Source organism: Apus apus, chromosome 12 (genome assembly GCF_020740795.1).
Source record: "Apus apus isolate bApuApu2 chromosome 12, bApuApu2.pri.cur, whole genome shotgun sequence".
NCBI lineage: Eukaryota > Metazoa > Chordata > Aves > Apodiformes > Apodidae > Apus > Apus apus.
The window spans coordinates 3,503,538-3,522,588 of NC_067293.1; the positions used below are offsets into that span (position 1 = coordinate 3,503,538).

The following is a 19,051-nucleotide window of genomic DNA, read 5'->3' on the forward strand; positions in this document are numbered from 1 at the left end:
CTACGAGGACTGCTATTAACAGCATGCTACTCTGCTTCTCTTCTGCAGAAGACTGATATTTGTGTTCCTATAGCATGTTGTAAAATGCATGAGATTTTGCTCCTCTTCCTTGGAAATGAGAATAGGAAAATGAGAGCATCCTGAACCAGAAGCTAATAGAAGAGCATGCAGAGACCTGCAGCGATTTATGCTTTATTTTGTCTTCCTAGCTATGGATTAGAAGGACTGATTTTTGCAATGGGCTTTTTCCATAATGGCATTCTTGTATTGTTTGGTCAGAGCTTGCACAGGAGGAAAACAGGCTGCTGAATTTAGTCACTGATCTCTATTAGCCGTGGCCTAAGGCTATGCTGAGATTTATATCCCATTTGTATTGTTGCAGCTCAAAAGAAGAATGTTCAGAGGATGACAAGTGTATTCTGAGTAGGTATGTTGTTTCATTTTCATATGAAACCCGTGTTTTTTTTCCTGCTTCCATTGGTCAGAAATGAGGTTAATAGGAAGAGAATATAGTACAGTGCTGCAGTGTCCCTGTGAAGGTAGAACAATAGCATCAGAAACAGTTCTTTAAAAAATTAGCTGCTTTTATTAAATAAAGCTGCATTGTGCTGGTGTGCACAGTGCAGTCTTTTTTTTAAACATATACTGCAGTCAGCGCTTCCCTAATGAGGTGGCACTATTGTTGAGTTAGAAGGATAGAATCATCATATTGCTTTAGGGGACAGCAGGATTTAAAAGGAGATGCCTTGCAGCCCTGTTTTACAGATTGGAAGCATCGGTTTAAAGGCATTGGCAGAATCATCTCCTTGTTCTTAGCAGCAGCCACTGCTGTGGCAGTAGTGTGTGGAATGGAAGTCCTAGTTGGTAGTCTGTTATGGAAACGCTGTTTACTGTTATTGTAGTACCGTGGTGACAACATGCCATTGAAATGGAAAACGAGCTCTCCTGCTATCTGGAAATTCCCAGTTCCTGTGCTTAAAACATCCAGGTCATCGCCACTTTCTCCAGCATACATGTAAGTGAGAGAAATGAGGATATTAAGGTGGGATTGCTTTCGTGAGACTACCCTGTGGCAAAATACCCTGTTCTGTATTGAATGACATTGGCACTCAGAATTTTACCTTGTTATCTATGTAGATCCCCCTAGATTTTATCCTGGATGTTTCATGGTGGATGTTGTGTCAAGTCTTTCCCTCTTTGTTGAAATGTAGAGAAATTGTGCAAATTAAGCCGTGTTCATAATAATACAGTTTATGTTCTTTGAAAAGTTCGTGTTGCTGTTAATTTGTAGTGCTGAGCTTGAATTGACAAGTGAAGCTTTGAGGTAGGCTTTATTTGTAGTGGATATGCTAACATTCCTTCCTCCTTACTATTCCATTTGGAATTGAAACATGGAATCACCTGCTGTATTGTATTACACTTTTGTTCATGTAAGTTCTTGTGTAAAAGAAATCATCCTGCTTTGGTCTTGTTTTATTCTTGAACATCTTAACCTCAACGCAAGCTGAATGTCATTTTATGAACTTAAAATAAATATAAATCATCCGTCTCTGAACCCTTACATAGTTATGCTGATTTTCCATGTAAAGTAGCTTAGCATAAAACAGTATTTTAATACCCATGGAAACAATGTACCTTTGTCTTCCCGATCTTGATGGATCTTTTGTTCACCTTTTGTTGCTGCGAGTTCTGTTAGCATACACAGGTGACTTTTTTCCTTCTGTGAAATAAAACCAAGCATAGGATACTGAATTGCTTCAGCTTTGATTTAAGAAAGCAGTTCTTTTGAAAATGAGGAAGAATTGCTTTAAAAAACACCAGTAGCAGTGTAGATGACTTCCCGATCTGGGAATGACTCTAAAGACTGTTACTTTCCAGTAGTATTCCAGCCTAATATCTGCTATATTCGTGCTTTTAAGCTTCAGTTGTCTTGTTGCAAATAGGCTTTTGCTTCAGCTGTTGTAGGGACGTGCTGTAAGAAATAGGTATTTACAGGTCCTCTAAATGTCTTCTTTTTTTGGTTGGTGCTGAGAATTGCATCGGTAAGCAGCGGAGCTGAGACAATAAAACACCCTGTGCGTGGTCACTATTGTTCTCTGTCAGAAAAGCTAAGGAGTTAACCTGGCTAGTTAGAACCTGTGCTGTGCATGCTTTAATTTGCAGATTAATTTTCATGGAAGTGCTTCAGGCTTTTTTTTTTTATGTTTAAGACTACCAGAAATAAGCTGTTTCCAAGAAATTGCTACTGTCGTGGCTTTTAAAAAAACATATGATTAAATACAAAGTATAATGATAAAAAAAGAGTTGAGTCTTTTGAATCTTTTTCAGGGAAACACTGCTATAAGTGTTGTATGTTTTGCTTTTTTTTTTTTTAACTATAATACTTATTAAATGCAAGAAAGATCAGAAATAACCCAGTCTGATCTATCTGCTGCTGAAACGGAGCATTTCTTTTGTGTGTCGCCTTTAAATGGCTCATCTAGTTCTGTGTGCCCTGGCTTTTATGATGGGGATCATGTAGCTGATTATTTCAGTGTGCTGAAAGCATGTGAGCAGGTTTTAGTGATCATGCTTAACTATATGATGCTGAGCTTATCTGGAGCATGAGAAATATGTGCTCAGCAGCCTTAATCATCTTTTTATAATGAGTCAGTTTATCCCGGTGTTTATGGAGACATTTCTTCACTGGCACACGATCCTGATGTGAGCAGGACTCTTAAATTTAGCATTTAAATTATTTATATACGTTATTATAAAGAATGAGAAGCATTACAAAATGGCATCTATTTGATTAGACAGTGTATATCAACTGAGACATACTGTATATTGTAATTTAGATTAATGAGTAAAATAGGTGATGGAATTAATTATCTTCCTTGCAGAGATTACAGTGAATTTGCTACTGTTTTATGCGATGTGATGGTTTTCATATTCATGTTTATAAGTTTTCCTTCATCAATAGTATTCTGCACCTTGACACAAGGCTTGTATTTCAAGAAAAAGATTCAGGAATAAGTGGTGTGTGAAACAGAACATGTATTGATGTAAAATAAATTACAATAAAACTCTTGAATTCACAGATGAGCACTTATATGCTTTATTTTGGATCAAGAGTATGCAAAGTTATAATTAAACTTTTAATCCCTTTAGTATTAGACATCTTAATCTTATAAAATAGGTTTGTAGTGTAATTTGGAATGCAGCATAGGGAGATTTTAAAGGTAACTTTCTTTTTACTTAAAATGGAATTGAAATTTTTCAGATTTTTCTAATAAAGTGGACCTGAACTTTAAAAGTTTCATCCTGCTTATGATTTACGAGTAACTTATCTGAAGGTTAAACTGTTTGTCAGGACACACAAATTTTACTAGAGTTTTATTTGGGCTGTGTACCTGATACCCAGACTCTGCCTTAGTTTCCTGGTATGGAAATGCCCAGACTGGTGGTTACAAGCACATTTGGCTTCTTGCAGAGAGCATCTCCATACAAAATACCACTGGGAAACAGTTAATTCTCCTGCAAGCTTGTGCAGCTGGAGGAGTTGAGCTGTAGTCTCTGCTTGAAAAGTTTGTGGTAGTTCCTGAGATGGGGAATGAGTACAAAGAGCTTATTCCAGAACATCCTTTGCTACAGGAACCTTGTGGCTGGGTAGTACATAAAATAAAGGACCTGCTGAAGATGAGCTGGTGACTTTGTAGGTGAGGGTGTGGTTCTGTTACTGGGAAGTCTGCTGGTTTTGCTGGGTCTGCTACTGCATTCCTGGCAACGGGAAGGAGCAGCAGTGAATTGCTGCCTCTTGGCTGGTGTTTGTATTTACCACCAGTTATTTATTAGAATTATTTTCAGCATATCCTGGCTGCAGGAGTTAAGTTCACATTGTACAGAGGGCGAAGGGTCCCTCTGAAGGGGAATGCAGTAACCCTCTTTCTTCTGGTGGGACTTCTCCAGAGTAGCTTTAGCTTTTCCCCAAGTTGATGGAGATCAAGTGACATTACATACGAAAAACTAGTATTAGAATTGGATCCTTGGCATGTGACCAATATACGTAGGTGTAGTGCAGCATGACTTAGTGCATGAGTTAGGAATGTGCAGATGTGTGTATACACGTGCCTTTGTCAGGCTGCTTTACCCTTTTTTAATGGCTCTTAATGACACTGGCGTTTAGAATGTAGATTCCTTTTGTCAAAAGAACTGTGAAAGCTATTGGTGCTTCCTAGTGAAATCACATTTAGGTTAACAGTTGGGTTGACTGTGTGGGGACAGTCATAATATATTATGTAGGCAAGATGAGCAGTTTTACCAAGTGAATCAGAGCAAAGGACAAAATGAATCATTCCAAGTTGGAAAAGTGGTATTCCTTGGCATTGCAGCTGTGTATTGAGGGCCACATGTTAAAACCAAAATAAGCAGTGACTGACATAAGTAGAGGGTAAGAACTGAAGCACCTCTTCAGAGAGGGTGAGGAATGGTGCAGAATTTGTTGCACGTAATGGCTTTGAGGTGTAAAGCAATATGTCCCCCAATTATTGTTCATGGGTTATGTCATCTCATACATTCAGAACCAAGAAAATTCTTTCTTATTCACACTAGCAATGACATTTATATTCTTTCCTGAAGTTGTGCACATCTTCCACTAATATGAATGGAAGAAATGTTTGTGGAGGCTCTGGAGATTAAAGTACTACGATGGACATCTACAAAGAATTCAATAATGCAAAAATAGCATTTTCAAAAATACGTCATGTGAGAATGATTGGCTGTTTTCTGAAAAGTTAAGTGTTCAGATACGTGTTTTTAGATTCCAACATGCCAAGGTAAAAAATTCTTAATGCAAAATTTGGTTTTTAGGATTTAAAATAATCAAACTTCTGTACCTTCTGTCCTTTTACATGGAACAGTGTGTTGATATTTTAAGTGGATGCTGTCCCTTGCATCCCGTTTCATAAAAAAATTGACTAATGTTAGGAGAAATAACCAAATGTGATATTCCAAATATATTGCAGTCCAAGGGTTTGAAACAGGAATTGTCGTTGCGGAGTGATGCGGTTGTGAAACTTGTCTGATAGGAAATGCTTTGCAGTCATGGAAATCAGTTACTGTGCAGAAAAGTAGAATAAATTCATAATACTCTGGAGTAATCAGGGTTAGTTTTAGCTGCTTATATAGGTTATATAGGTTAATACTTTTGTGTCTCTTTCAAATCTCTGCTTTGCTCTACAATGCGCTCTTTGAATTTATGCAATGCAATGAAGTACACCTAAATGGGAAAAGGTTTATGTGCATATTTCATCACAGCATGTCTATTAGTTCTCTTTTGGGAGACCACCCTGTGTCTCTACTATCTCCACTGGTCGTTTTTAGTAAATTAACCCTTTCATTGGGCTCTTGAGCATTTCACAGACTACGTGGGATTCACACCAAAGCAGACTTGCCTGTCTTTGGCAACGTTGCAATTTTAAGCAATAATTTCATAGGTATTTCAAATCTCAACATGTTGAAAGTCAATGTGCAGGTCACTCCAAGTATTTTTAAAACTAATCTGATAGTGCCTGCAAACAGAGGAGTTGGGTGGATGGAGAATAGAGGGGGCTTATCGTGTAATTAGAAGACTGCTTTTAATCCCAGCAATTTTGTATATAGAGTTCTCATCTGTGTCTGTTGATCTTACTTTTGCTTTTTACATAATATGTATTTCAGTAGATTATTCTGAGTTTGAAATATGAAATCTCATTGCATTAACAAACTGGTAAAAACAAGGAGAAAAACCCCCAACAAACCTGGTTGTCAGGAGTTTCTCAGTGCTCGTGTTTGTTCTGGGCAGACCTTTATAGGCGATGCTGTGGTCTTCAAAATTATGTTCCCCTCCTTGGATGATGTTGCAATATTGACATGTTGTGACAAGCTAAAGCATCTTTTATTGAATTGTCTTGAATATGCTCCTCAGCCTGTTCGGCCAAAATGTCAGTTCTGCCAGTTTGTCATTTTTGACATTATTTCCTTATTATTGTGGAAACATGTTGTTGTCCAGGCATTTGCCACTCGGTGGCTTTTCTAGTGTTATGCAGTATTTTCTGTTGAAGTTTGGATGGGGTTAGCTATGGATTTTCATAAAATACTTGGTGAATATTGGGGTTTTAAAATAGTCACTTGTTCTAAATGGTAGTAGTGGGAATTGTAGTGTAATAATGTGCAGCTATAACACTAAAATGGAAGTGCACATCTATATTATTGCTGTAATATTTTGGCCAGCAGTGACTGAGACTGTTGCAATATCTAAGTTGCAAAAATGTGTGTGTTTTTTTCGTGGGATGGACAGGTTACCCACACCTGTTATCTGCCATGCTTAGATTTAAACTCTATCATGTAGGGGGAATTATTTTACATTTTAAACCAATTCATGCCCCATACTTTATCCCCAGAAAATTGTAATAAAGGAATGCTGAAACAACCGTGGGAAGTGACAAAGCAAGAGGAATGATAGAGCAGACCTAGCACAAAGAGCAGGAGTTAATTACCTAAACATATCATCAGAATCTTGTTTACTTTTTTGTTGGCTTTTAAGCTATCAAAATTGTTCTCTACAGTGTACAGGAAAAAAGCATCAGCACTCTGAACAGGAGTTGTTTCTAAATCTGTTAAAGAAATCCTGTGGGATGTGTATTCTATGACCAAATCTTGACTGTGCAGGTGACACCTTGTTCATAAATAGGTTTTTGTCTCTAAGGAACCGTTCTACAGATTTACCAATTTCTGTGTGTATGAAAACTAACTTAAAGACAGTCAGGGAGAACTGTAATCAGCTAGTGGAAGTAAAATGTCTTTCTTGAGTGTTTTGCAATGCACAGGAAGTGTTAGCTGCCTAGCTAGAATTTTGACTGGCTTTTTGCACACTTCAGACCAAAATGTAAAGGGCAGAGAATAGGATATGCAGTGTCAGTCCAACCTAAGCTGTGAAACCTCTTGAGTGACTGCTGTATTTTCCCTTTTTACACATCAAAGAAATAAAGTAGTTCTGCTTCTGTATAAAAGCTGCCAAGCATGTGCACTTGCTTAGTTCTTTGTTTTTAATAGTAAGAATCCATAGACTAACACCAGCTTTGGCAAAAAGTCATTAGAGAACCATTTCTAATTTAGCATCATTAAACTATCTGAGTCTGCAAATCTTAGCTACAAATGGTCCAGTGAATGTAAACCTTTTGTCAAACAGATAAATGTGGATGTGATACGAAGGCTCCCAGAGGGACTAAGTACTGTGAGGAACAAAAGCTTGATAGCAATGGCTGAGCCAAATATTGCTTTGTTTATGTGGAAAACAAATTTGAATTAACCAGCAGGCTGTAATTATGCTGCAAACAGCTTGAGACCTCTGATAGTTTAGCTGTTTAAAAACGAATTTTGAGGAGATTCTGTGTGCATGTCCTTGGGAAATCATACTGAAACATTTGATGCTGTTGCTCAGTCTCTCTGCTGACTTTGTGGGGGCTAATTTTGTGCTACCTTTGGTCACAGTGTGGCCTTACTACCAAGTGATAGCAGCAGGTTCAAGTGATGTTGGGAATATTCTCATTTCTGTGTTGTCCTGCTTTCCACCCAGATCCATCGGCATTTGGAAAGTGATGGCATCTCTGATCATCTGAGTATTTCTAGTAGCCTTGGTAATTTCCATTGAAATTGTGGGCCTTTGTACTTGGGTTTGTTGAAGTCCAAGGAGACCTGACTCTATTAAAAAAAAAGAACAAAAGCATTTAAAGGCTTGACATTTATGCACTAGTTACAAGACGTTGCTTCTATAATAACTTTAGGTTACCTTGAGGCTGACTCTGGTTGAACAAGGTTCAGTGGCCTTGTCCTCCAAATCACTTTGTGTGTGGCCTTGCTGTGTTTGGTGATGGGGCTTGCAGAGGTGCTCAGGCTGCATTGCTTTGGTGCCTGATTTCCCCTGTAGACACCTTCTAAGCTGCAACGAGCATCTCATGCTGTAACTGTGTTAGCAGTTTGAGTTGGGAAGCTCTCTGTGTCTGCTACCCATCAGCATGTGTCCAGAAATGATCTTTGTCCTTCTCTGCTGACTTTGGGGTTTTGGAAGGCCTGTATCTTCCTCTCCTGCAGCCCTTGACTAGAGCCAAAGTCTTGTGAAAGTAAAATGCCCCATCTCACCGATTTGCTCTGCTACATTGAGCTGAATTTTCTGTTCCGCTTTTAAAAAAGACTCTTAGTTTAGAGAAAAGATGGAAAATGGATATAGGAACATGTATTTGTTTTTTTTAATTTAAGAAACATTAAGCTTTATTTTATGCCTTTCTCCCAGAGTGGAGATTTGGAAGAGCTCAGGATCAAGTTACAAAAAAGATGTTTAAATGTTCTGCTGTTGCTAATGTCCTTATCTATAAACAAGGTCAGGTGTAAAAGGGGAGATATTCAAATATAAATGTCAAGAGCATTGCCCAGGGTGAGCAGTATTCTGCACCTGCTGCAGTAGCTACTTTTGAAAATTGCATCCACAGTAGTAAAAATGCAGTGTTAATTCACTTGAGGTAAAAGTTTTCCAGCTTTTGGTTGTGGTGGTTCCTTTCAAGTGAACAGCATTAAAATGTCATTTTTAAGGAATGCAATAACCTGACAAATGCCAAGTGTTCCTAGTTATGTTACCAGCTTTTAGTTCATCTATTAAAAATACAGCCTTTTAAACTGTTCAGCAGCAACAGTGACATCTTCAGTGACATGGAATGAGTGGTCATAACAAGAAAGAAAAATGGGCATGATTCCTACTCCTGATACTTTGTGTGTATCACCTTTGTGGTACCCACAAAGTGATTTAGGTCCTGCCTGGGTGAGTACCTGAATGCCCTCAAAGCATGAACTGAACTTTGCTGAAGACTTAGTTGGGCTGTTAAGAGGAATTAACTTGCTCTGTCAAGCTATTAGAACAAAAATTACCTTTTGTCTTTGTTTTCTCTTCTAGCTGGAGTTGTGTCTATTTTAAAATGTAAACTTGTATTTCTTATATGAAGTTTTGTTGTGTTTTTGTAATAAGAAACCATTAACAAGTTATAAAACTGGCTAGTTCTACTGGGTTACTACTACCACAAAGGAATTAAGTTAGAAATTCCTGTTTAAAAAATAGTAATAAAAAGATGAGATGTTAATTTAGGGAAGGACAACTGTAAAAGCAGCTTCTTTGCCAGAATAAAAAATTTCGTAAAACTTTATGGGTAGAAGACATGGAATAGGAGAAGTGGGAAATACTGTGATTGTGTAATGTATTCATCTACATTATATTAATATTTGAATTCTTATTGTCTCTATTTCTTAATAGAGACAACAATATATTTTCTTTCAGGCAGTGCTGCCATATCAGTTATGCTTCCTGAGTTCCTAGGTGGCCATGTAATTTGTTGGGGAATTCCTGAATTCATTAGTCTCAAAGCTGGAACATCTGTTCATAATGGGAAGACAGTAAGATAGTCAATACTTAAATTATTTTTTGGCAGACTAAGCATACTAAAATACTTTTTGGCAGATTATGCATACAAAGGAAAGGATGAATCTGTATCTAATAATAAATTAAAGTGTCACTGTATTTGACCTCTTCATTAATAGGTTCATTAGCAAAATACATGCACAGCTGCATGTTAAGGATAGCCCTGTAATACACCAGGCTTTTTGGTAGGTCATAAAACAGTAAACATTTGTCTTGTAATAAGAATATCTTCATAAGAAATTGAACTCAGGTTTGCTGATGAATACCAGAGTACTGACAGTTGCCAGGAGTGATTGCTGAAGATGCCATTTACCAGTGACCAGAACACTTGCAGTCATGGTTCATTGAACAGTAATTTGACAGAAAAAATAAGGTTACAATCCTTTCAGAAAGAAGCTATTGAGCTTCACGAAATTAAGAATTCATTGTCTGGCCAGTATGGCTTTGGCAAGCTTTTACTGAGTTATGTAAAGACTGTGGGTTTTAAATAAATCAGAGAACATGAGCTCTGAAATGTCTGTAGCTGTAGGCTGAGCTCACTTTGTTTTCAGCCTGTGCACTGTGCTCTGACAACTTCAAACACACCAATGGTTTACTGATGTAAATGAGCAAATCCCCAATATTATTAATAGTTGCCTTGCTTCTGTTGCATCAGAATGAGTTCAACTGATTCTGCAGAAAACATCATAAGAGAATATTGTTTTATTTCAATCCTGCCACTGAGCTCTCTACAAAACAGCAACACCATAATTTGAATATTCTAATTGACAGTAAAAGTTGTCATAGTTTCCACAGATCCCTGCTTATCATAGGTCATCTGGATGCCTCTTTGAAGAGGGTAACATTTGCTATATGCTTTAGAAAGCAATTTGCCTCTGTGAATTATATTGTTACTTAATCTAGTTAAGAAATATTTGTCAGTATTTGCTGGAAAGTTCCAGAACTGAAAACATCTTTGAAGGAAGGTACAAATTGAGCTTAGACTGGAGGTGTGGGCAGCTGTGTTAGCCAGCAAGCCTTCAGCTGAGGATTAAGTGAGTAAGGTTCAGGTTCTGGATCTGAATAAAGGGTCTCCTGGGCTGTCCTGGTTACAGGGTTAGTGGTTCCTCTGTTGTATTCATATTGAAGTTGCTCCTTTAAAGTCAGTTCACAGTTTCCATAATTCACTGCAAGTAATCTACAGAGATTTCCTATGGGATTTGAAGCAGGAATGGACAGAAGTCCTGTAAATACTTTGACCAGTTTGTGTGTTTTCAAATTGCTTATTTAGGATTCCCCTGAAATACTGAACTCTTATAATGGTTGTGCCAGTCTGGATACTTGCTTGTGCCCCTTCTTTATGTGCAGGGGCTAGCAATTAAACTTGGAAACTCATGAAGACCCATGGAATTGATTTATCTTCTTCTCATTAGCAGAAGTCAACTGTTCTTGTTTCCCCACCATATTTTGTCCTGCCTTGTGACAAGATTTAGGGATTTATTAACTTCATAATGCTTAAAAGCCACTGAACTAGTATCTTTCAGATCACTGAGATATTGAATAATCCTACTGAATTGTTCCATTTTGAACTTTATTTTCTCTGCTAGGGTGGTGCTTAGCTATGGTTTTTCTCTGCCATGAAAATCACCCCAAACAACAAAGACCCCCTAAAAAATCCAACCACTAGAAAGTCACTGTAGCTTCATGTTAGGTTGGCAAGACTCTTGACCTATTGTAGTGGGGTTTTTTTTGTAGCTTAACATTTGGTTTAGTCGTTTTGCTAGTTCTGAAGTAATTGCTAATTGCACAGGTTGTCAGTGTTCAGATACATTTTAGATGAACAAGATTAGAAATAATATCTTCGGAGAGAAAATAAATGAAAGTGAGTCTCGTTGGCAATCATCTACAGAAAGAAAACTTACATTTGCGTGTTTTCTAACGGTAAGAAGCAAAGCTATCTTCCTTCAAAATTGACAGGAAGTTAGGAAAGTAAGATATTTAATATCCACATAATGCATATTTCATATTTCATCCTGACAAAAATACCTGTTGGGCATACTTGGAGTCATGAGAAAAGCACATTTGGTTACAGTAGCCAGGAAAAAGCTATACTGCACTTGAAAGAGTCAATGTAAGGTTAGGAAGAAAATTCTGACTGACAGCTTCTGTGATAGCAACTAAACCTCCAGTGCCTTTCTCTGAACTGGGAGCCACTGCTTCCCAGGAGTTGCAGAAGGAGGCAGCTCCTCTGTTTCACTATTGCAACGTTAATACTCATTTCACACCAAACTCCAGAATTCCCTTGTTCTTAAGTCAATCCTCTGTTTCACTGTTGCAGTATTAATATTAATTTCACACTAAACTCCAGAATTCCCTTCTTCTAAATGCTAGAATGTTCAACCCCCTCCCCAGACCAAGTGAATGCATTGGAAGTGGGGTTAATACCCACCTTCAGAGCCACTTGTTGTGAATTATCATTACAGGCTAAGGTAGTTTTGGCTGTTTCCTCCAGCTTTTTTTTTTTTTTAAACCCTGATTAAAAATGCTGCTGCTGCCTCACTGAATGACTCCTATTGATCAGAGCAATAAAATTAATTAGAAAATTAATTAGCTTTATTCTTTGGTAGTAAACTTCATTGTGTTCTACTGTATTTACAATAAAGTAAAAAAATCTATATGTTTACATTCATTATTATCTAATTAATTGTAGTGCTTAGCAGACCTATGCTAATGAATGTAAATAACACCTTTGGTAAATGTCCCAACAAGACAGATGTACTTACTGTGGGGTTTTTGGGAATTCAGTCGAATCTAAACTGTATTACCCATCTGTTTGGGATGTGAATAGTAGAGTTATTTCTGGATGTTCACTTTACAGCCCCTCCCAACAGGAGTTATATTCTGAATGCTTTGAAATTCCTCAGCAGGATAGTTTTAAATTACTCTCATTGAATATGATACAGTGCTTATGTTTTCCTGTTTCTTTGTGTAATCAACACTGGGCATCAGAGCTGTTGCATTTTCACTTTGTCTTGCAAAGGTTGGTTTCTCTTGCTGCGTGAAGGTAAATGCTGGAACTGGTACAAAGCCAATGACAAACTCATCATTTCTGGTCTCTCTGGGAGTGCTCTTTCCCTTTTGGTGAATGTCACAAGGCTGGATTCAGGGGATCAGCACGCTGTTGCCAGCTCTTATTGCTGACTTACAATGTAACTTCTGCCAAAATCAGCTCCTGAATGTCACTTTGTGCATAATGGGAGAGCGTGCTGGGCCTTCCAAAATTCTTAAAGCTGCAGGTAAAAAAGGTGATGTATTTAACCCCCCCCCAAAAACAAACAAACAAACAACCCTCAATTTTTTCCACAGTTATTTTGTTTTAAAGCAAAACCCAATATAGGAATAATATAATCTTGGATCAAGTTCAGTCTTGTGGAGTCATACTCAGCCAAGTTAATGTTTGAGAGTAGAGCTTACTGTAACTTTTTGTATTCTGGTGGATTTTTATGATGTGGAAGTTTGTGATTTTTTAAATGTCTAATCCACGTAAGCAAGTTCCTGTACATGCAGAGCAGCAAATGTGGAAGAGAAATGGTGGAAATCTCTTCTCCAGAAGAGCACACAGTTGTGAGCTCCTGAGCTTACAGGTATTAAGCAACTGCCTAGCATGTATTGAAAATCAGGTGCTTATAGGCACACCTGGCCTGTCAGATGCCTACTTTGGAGTATTGCAGGAATTTTGTGCTATGTTGTATCCTCTCTGTTGCCTCTGCAGTTGTAATAAAGTGTCTTGTGTTATTTAGGACCACTTAGGACAAAGCTTGGGGAGTTGTATGGAATGTGGCCTGTTTAGAAAAATGTTTCTATTATCCTTACTGTTCTTGGAATAAATGAGTCATGGTCAAGGGCTTTATCTTCATTTGTCAGACTTATTTTCCAACAGCCAGCATGCTTTATGAAGCAGCATGGTGTATGTGGCAAACATGGTGAAAAGCCCCCTCCAGACAGCCAGGACAGCTAGTTTACTTGTGCATTTCTTTTCTTAATGATTTAAACTGATGTGTACATCTTCTCTTCTGAGTTTAGAAAAAGTTTTAAAAGCTCCTTCATATAATGGCTATCTGATCTGATGTTTGAGGAAGATCTTTCTAGAGCAGATAGTCAGATTCATGCTGGTTGAAGCTGCCCTTCCTTCCCACCCATGCTTACAAGTCTCCTCACGTTATATTTCGTCTTCGAAAGACGTGTACCAATGTAGGGACTAGGTGTCCTTTGAAATGATGTTAGTCTTTGTCCTTGAGGTGACTGTATTAAAACTAAAACAACCCCCCCCACTGCAAACCACCCCAGAACAAAATGAACAAAAATGTTTGGTCATGAGCAAGCAGCTGCTTTGCTGCTGTGCTGCTTCATTGTCCAGAGTTGTTGGGTGCCAGAGACAGGTGGGAGAGCATTTTCCTAAGGTACACCTTGTAAAACTTTCTCTAAATTCCAGTCTGGATTTGTTTTATTAAATAGAGGTAGTTCTGTTTAAGAACAGTCACAGTTCTTGCTTGCTGCAGTACATCCACACTGATCCATTTTTTCAGATGTCTGACTATTGGGTTGCAACATTAGAATTCAAAGCCATTTGGATGTACCCTTGTTCCTACAATCTGTTGTGTCTGTTTGCATAAAATCTCCCTGTTTCAGACCCGTGTACACTGTTGAATAGTGAATTTGTTTTGAGCATGTTTTCATAGCTGACCTTATGTACTCATGGGTTTGAAAAAGGCACATCAGTGCTATCCAAGGTGGCATGCGAGTTTCAGAAACTGCTTCACAAAGTCCATGCACCCAAAGAAGGGGTGATAAATATTTTATTTTAAAAAGAATAAAATTTTTATTTGGGGAAAAAAACAACTTATGAAAATTATTTTTGATCTGCAAATTCCAAATTTGTTCATGAGTGCAGTCAAAAGTGGGAGGGATGGGGGAAATCTAAGCATATTCTTGTCACTTTCTTAAAGTAATTTCTGAAACTAGCTTGGAAGCCAATGTTTTAGCCTGCATGTTTAAAATCTGTAAAATGTTCTACCTGAGTTCTGCAGCAATTATATCAAACTGCTATGAATCTTTTTTTGAAACATGGAGTCATTATTAATAATGAAGATGCCTTCATCTGTGGGTTAACAGCTTATGTTTGCTAATTAATATTGTGTATATATCCATTATAGCACTATGCATGCTAATAGGTAGTACATTAGATCATGGAAATCACAGGAAGTAGTTATTAATATTTCTAGAGATGACATTATTTACATTTTATAATAATTACAGGTGAGGGTAGTTAGAATTTCATGTGCATATCTCTATATAAAAACCTAATTTACATCTCAAGATTACAATGGAAGGCTAATAATAGTACAGTTAATTTTTTAAATAATTCTACCTAAAATTAGTCCTTCCTATCTAGATTTGGACAGTAATTGCTTGGAATCAAAAACATAAGTATTGAAGTCCCACAAAATCATGAAGTGGTTGCCTGCAGTAACAAAATATTGGATATTGTGTCCTGAATGAGTTGTATGTTGTCTTCCAGACAAATGAGTTGTCTTCCAGTTGTATGTTTCTAAAGGTGGCTTAAAATTACAGCTTGAAACTCCACTAAATATATTTTCTGTAATTATGCTTATACTTGAACAAGATAATGCAAGCCCTAAAAATGAAATCACTGAACTTTAATGTTACACTTAGAGTTTCAATCCTGTAGCTTTACTTGGCAGTCTGGCGAGACACTTGATTTTGGAAACTGGATGAAACCCCTGCAAGTGTCCCACAACACTGGAAGTACATATAGAATCCAAGTAGTGTGCAGGTCTGTTAATCAGGGAGGTGAAAGGAAAAGGAAACATTTATTAGCTAAAAAGGAGTTTTTGAAGTGTCACTGTTTTGGAGACTGTTAGTGCTTCACTGCCTTAGTTTAGCTGAAGGGGACCACTAAGGACCAATTTTGTCACCTGCTAATTTTTGACCTCTAGCCTCTGTGCTGTTATGTTTCATCCCAGAAGACTGTGGTTTTAATACACAAGAGCACTGAATGACAATGAGTTTCTTCTTAAGGTTTCTTTGTTCTAATCTTAGATCTCTGGTGGAAGAGGAGGATCCTCATATGAAAGTATCTCTTGGTAGCAGCGATATGGGCGTTTCTGCCCACCTACAGTCTTCTAAGACAGGGACCACAAGATTTTTCACCAGCAATACTCACAGTTCTGTGGTATTACAGGTAATTAAATTTTCTTGTGTCAGTATTGATCTGCACTCAGAATTTTGGCTGCTCTAAACAATGTTTCCACTCAATACACTTTATCAGACAAGTAATTCCTAAAAAACCTGAAAACCCTGCACACGTCAGTGTGCTGTGCTGACACTGCCCACAAGCAACCATGGCTTGTAACTTTTTTTCCTGTGTTATCCTCTCTAAAGCTTTAAGAATATAGAAGTAAAGTCATTTTTTCCTCTTGTTTCTGCTGGAGATTTACATGTCATGCTGAGTCAAGCTTACAGATTGCAGAGCTCTTGCTACTTTGCAATGCAGTCGTTCTCAGGAGTGCAGATGACTTCTGTTTGGTGTGACTCCTTGGAGAACTGCCACTTTTTTGATTTGCTGCCTAAATAGATTGCCTAAGTTTTGTAAAAATTGACTTTTTTTTTTTTTTTAATTCAGAGAACTCGGTGATTCTTTTCTTTTAGTTTCTAAGGCCTGGTCATCTGCACATTGTTCTGCCTTGTTTGAACACTAAGCAAAGTGTTTAGAGCTTTTTTGCTCCTCATTCAATTTTTGTCTTAAAAAAATGAGTAGTTTTAAAGCCTTTCTGGTAGAAACTGTAGGCAAGTTGAGTCACTGAAATACATTAGTTTTATATAATCCTATGTTTACCTTCTGATTTGTTGAAGCTAACACTATTTTTTTTTTTCAAATGCACTCTTACTTTTTATGGGGCAAATCTGAATGTTCATTTACCTTGGCAGTTCTAGAAATACAGCCTTACTGTACCTTAGATTTAAAACCATCTGGGCTGATTCCAATACTTCTCTAAGTGTTAAATCTGTAAAGACAATATTTATATTCTTGGCAGTACTAAAAAAACATCAGGTATGCAGACGTGTGGCTGAAGGAAATTGGTTTGTGTCTGAGCCACTGTTCCACAGGGCATGAAGGAGGTGAGAATTCTACCCATCCACCAGTATCCTCAACCAGGCATATCTTTGGAGGAAAATCTTGCTCCAGGATGCTGTGGTAGATGACTTTTTTTATTGCAGTTAGCCATTATAAGTAATTTAGAAAAGAATATATATATATGGTGAGTTTTTGCCCAGTAATCATCAGTAATAAGTTTGATAATCATGGAACCGGATGACAGATTTCCTTTCAGACCCCAGTATTTTGCAGCCTCTTAGGTTGCAAAGCACTTTCACTGGTGTGGAACTTAAATGTGTCTCCAATGCATCCATGTCCATAAAGGGTAGGTTGAAAAAAAAGATCCATTCCTTACCTGCAAGTGTACAAAATACCTCCTTCCTGAAAATAACTGCTTTAGCACTTCGCATTCTTCAGCCATTTCTGGAAAATAATAATTATTCTGCTTGTTTTCCAATGAATAATTATCTCTGTCATCACCATTATCTCCAATATATTAATTTTTTTTCTTAGTGACTTTTGCAGCTACGGTGCATATGTGCAGAAAAGTAAGGGAAACAAAAGTGATTCCTGCTCTCCTCCCAAATTAAGTGATTGCTCCACATTGTGTTCTCCTTGCAGGGTTTTGACCAGCTGCGAGTGGAAGGTTTGCTTTGTGATGTGACACTTGTTCCAGGAGATGGTGACGAAGTGTTTCCAGTTCATAGAGCAATGATGGCTTCAGCAAGTGATTACTTCAAGGCCATGTTCACAGGTGGAGTTCCTGTTAAAGTCATAGAATAGTTTGGGTTGGAAAGGACCTTAAAGGTCATCTAGTTCCAACCCCCCTGCATGGGCAGGGGCACCTCCCACTAGCTCAGGTTGCTCCAAGCCCCATCCAACCTGCCCTTCAACACTGCCAGGGGTGGGGCAGCCACAGCTTCCCTGGGCAACCTGGGCCAGGGTCTCACCACCCTCACACTAAAGAATTTATTCCTAATGTCTGACCTAAATCTTCCCTCTTCCAGTTTTGATCCATTACCCCTTGTCCTCTCACTACAAGTTCTTGTTAAAAGCCCCTCCCCAGCTTTCCTGTAGCCCCTTCAGGCACTGGAAGATGCTATGAGGTCTCCTCAGAGCCTTCTGTCCAGGCTGAACAGCCCCAACTCTCTCAGCCTGTCCTTGCAGGAGAGCTGCTCCAGCCCTCTGATAATCATTGTGGCCCTTCTCTGGACTTTCTCCATGAGCTCCATGTGCTTCTTATGTTGGGGGTTCCAGAACTGGACACAGTACTCCAGGTGGGGACTCACAAAAGCCAAGTAAAGGGGGAGAATCACCTCCCTTGACCTGCAGGCTATACTGCTTTTTATGCAGCCCAGGACATGGTTGGTTTCTGGGCTGCAAGTGTACAATGCTGGCATTCTGTTCTCTCCAGATTGCCATTGCTTGGGCACTCAGACACAGGTTCAGCGGGGTGTGGGAATCAGGGCTGCAAACAACTCTACTGTTGCTTACAGCTTTTAAAATTAGACTATAAAGTTGTATTTTAATTTTCTGTAAGTTTATGAAATTATTTCAACCCAATCAAAATGATCATATAAACTTACCTACGTGTCTTTTTCAGGAGGAATGAAGGAACAGGATCTGATGTGCATTAAGCTTCATGGTGTCAACAAAATAGGCCTAAAAAAGATCATTGATTTCATTTATACTGCAAAACTTTCCCTTAACATGGACAACCTTCAGGACACTCTGGAAGCTGCCAGTTTTTTGCAGATTTTACCTGTTTTGGACTTCTGCAAAGTGTTCCTTATCTCTGGGGTAAGACTTACTATTTGTTTCACGTTTAAAATGATTATGTTTGGGTTTTTTAAAGAACAATGACTATGTAATAGTAAAAGTTAACTCTAAAACTTGCCAATATTCATAATTTGGATTCACTGAGAACAAGTTTGCTTGAAAATCTTTTTTCTTAGTATCTTGCACAGTGTGAGTCTGATAGAAATGTCATACCACATGAAAATTTTTCCAATTTCTGAGTGTATTGCAGTGATGATAGCAGCAATGATAATGTTGGTTCCTAGATTCATTACTGGATTTCTTAGTTCATGCCCTCATGCTCTGTATCATTCTGTGAGAAAGCTACATGGTGAGTTCAATTGGAAGAAGTAATAGAAGAGCAAGCTGCTGTTGCTGTCTGTTAATGTACTTTCTTGGAACCTCTTTGTTTTGAGGAATGAATCCCACAGTTGTAGTGATCATCAGAGACCATTACACAGTCCTTTAGAATAATATATCCTCTAATAGGGATGTTATGGAAATGTTGGTTATAGGAGAAGAGTAGCTACAAGGTTTTTATGTTGATGGCCATATTTTGCTAGAAGGAAAAATGGCTTTCAGTGCCTACTGGGAAGTGTTTTTTTCACGATCTCCAA

The 19,051-nt window shown here is 38.1% G+C and overlaps 1 protein-coding gene across 6 annotated transcripts in view; it reads left to right on the forward strand.

Moving 5' to 3' along the window:
• The window catches only part of KLHL13 (kelch like family member 13), a 73,145-nt gene that overhangs the window by 38,340 nt on the left and 15,754 nt on the right, over positions 1-19,051 (forward strand). For 2 of the 6 annotated variants that reach the window (XM_051630590.1, XM_051630591.1), the window contains exons 4-6: positions 15,560-15,722; positions 17,259-17,391; positions 18,241-18,437. In XM_051630590.1, the coding sequence (XP_051486550.1) occupies positions 15,560-15,722; positions 17,259-17,391; positions 18,241-18,437 (493 nt within the window). Of the gene's footprint in view, positions 1-27; positions 428-674; positions 1,016-15,559; positions 15,723-17,258; positions 17,392-18,240; positions 18,438-19,051 lie in introns of those variants that run through there. The other 4 variants (XM_051630589.1, XM_051630593.1, XM_051630588.1 and 1 more) reach the window with 4 other exon arrangements.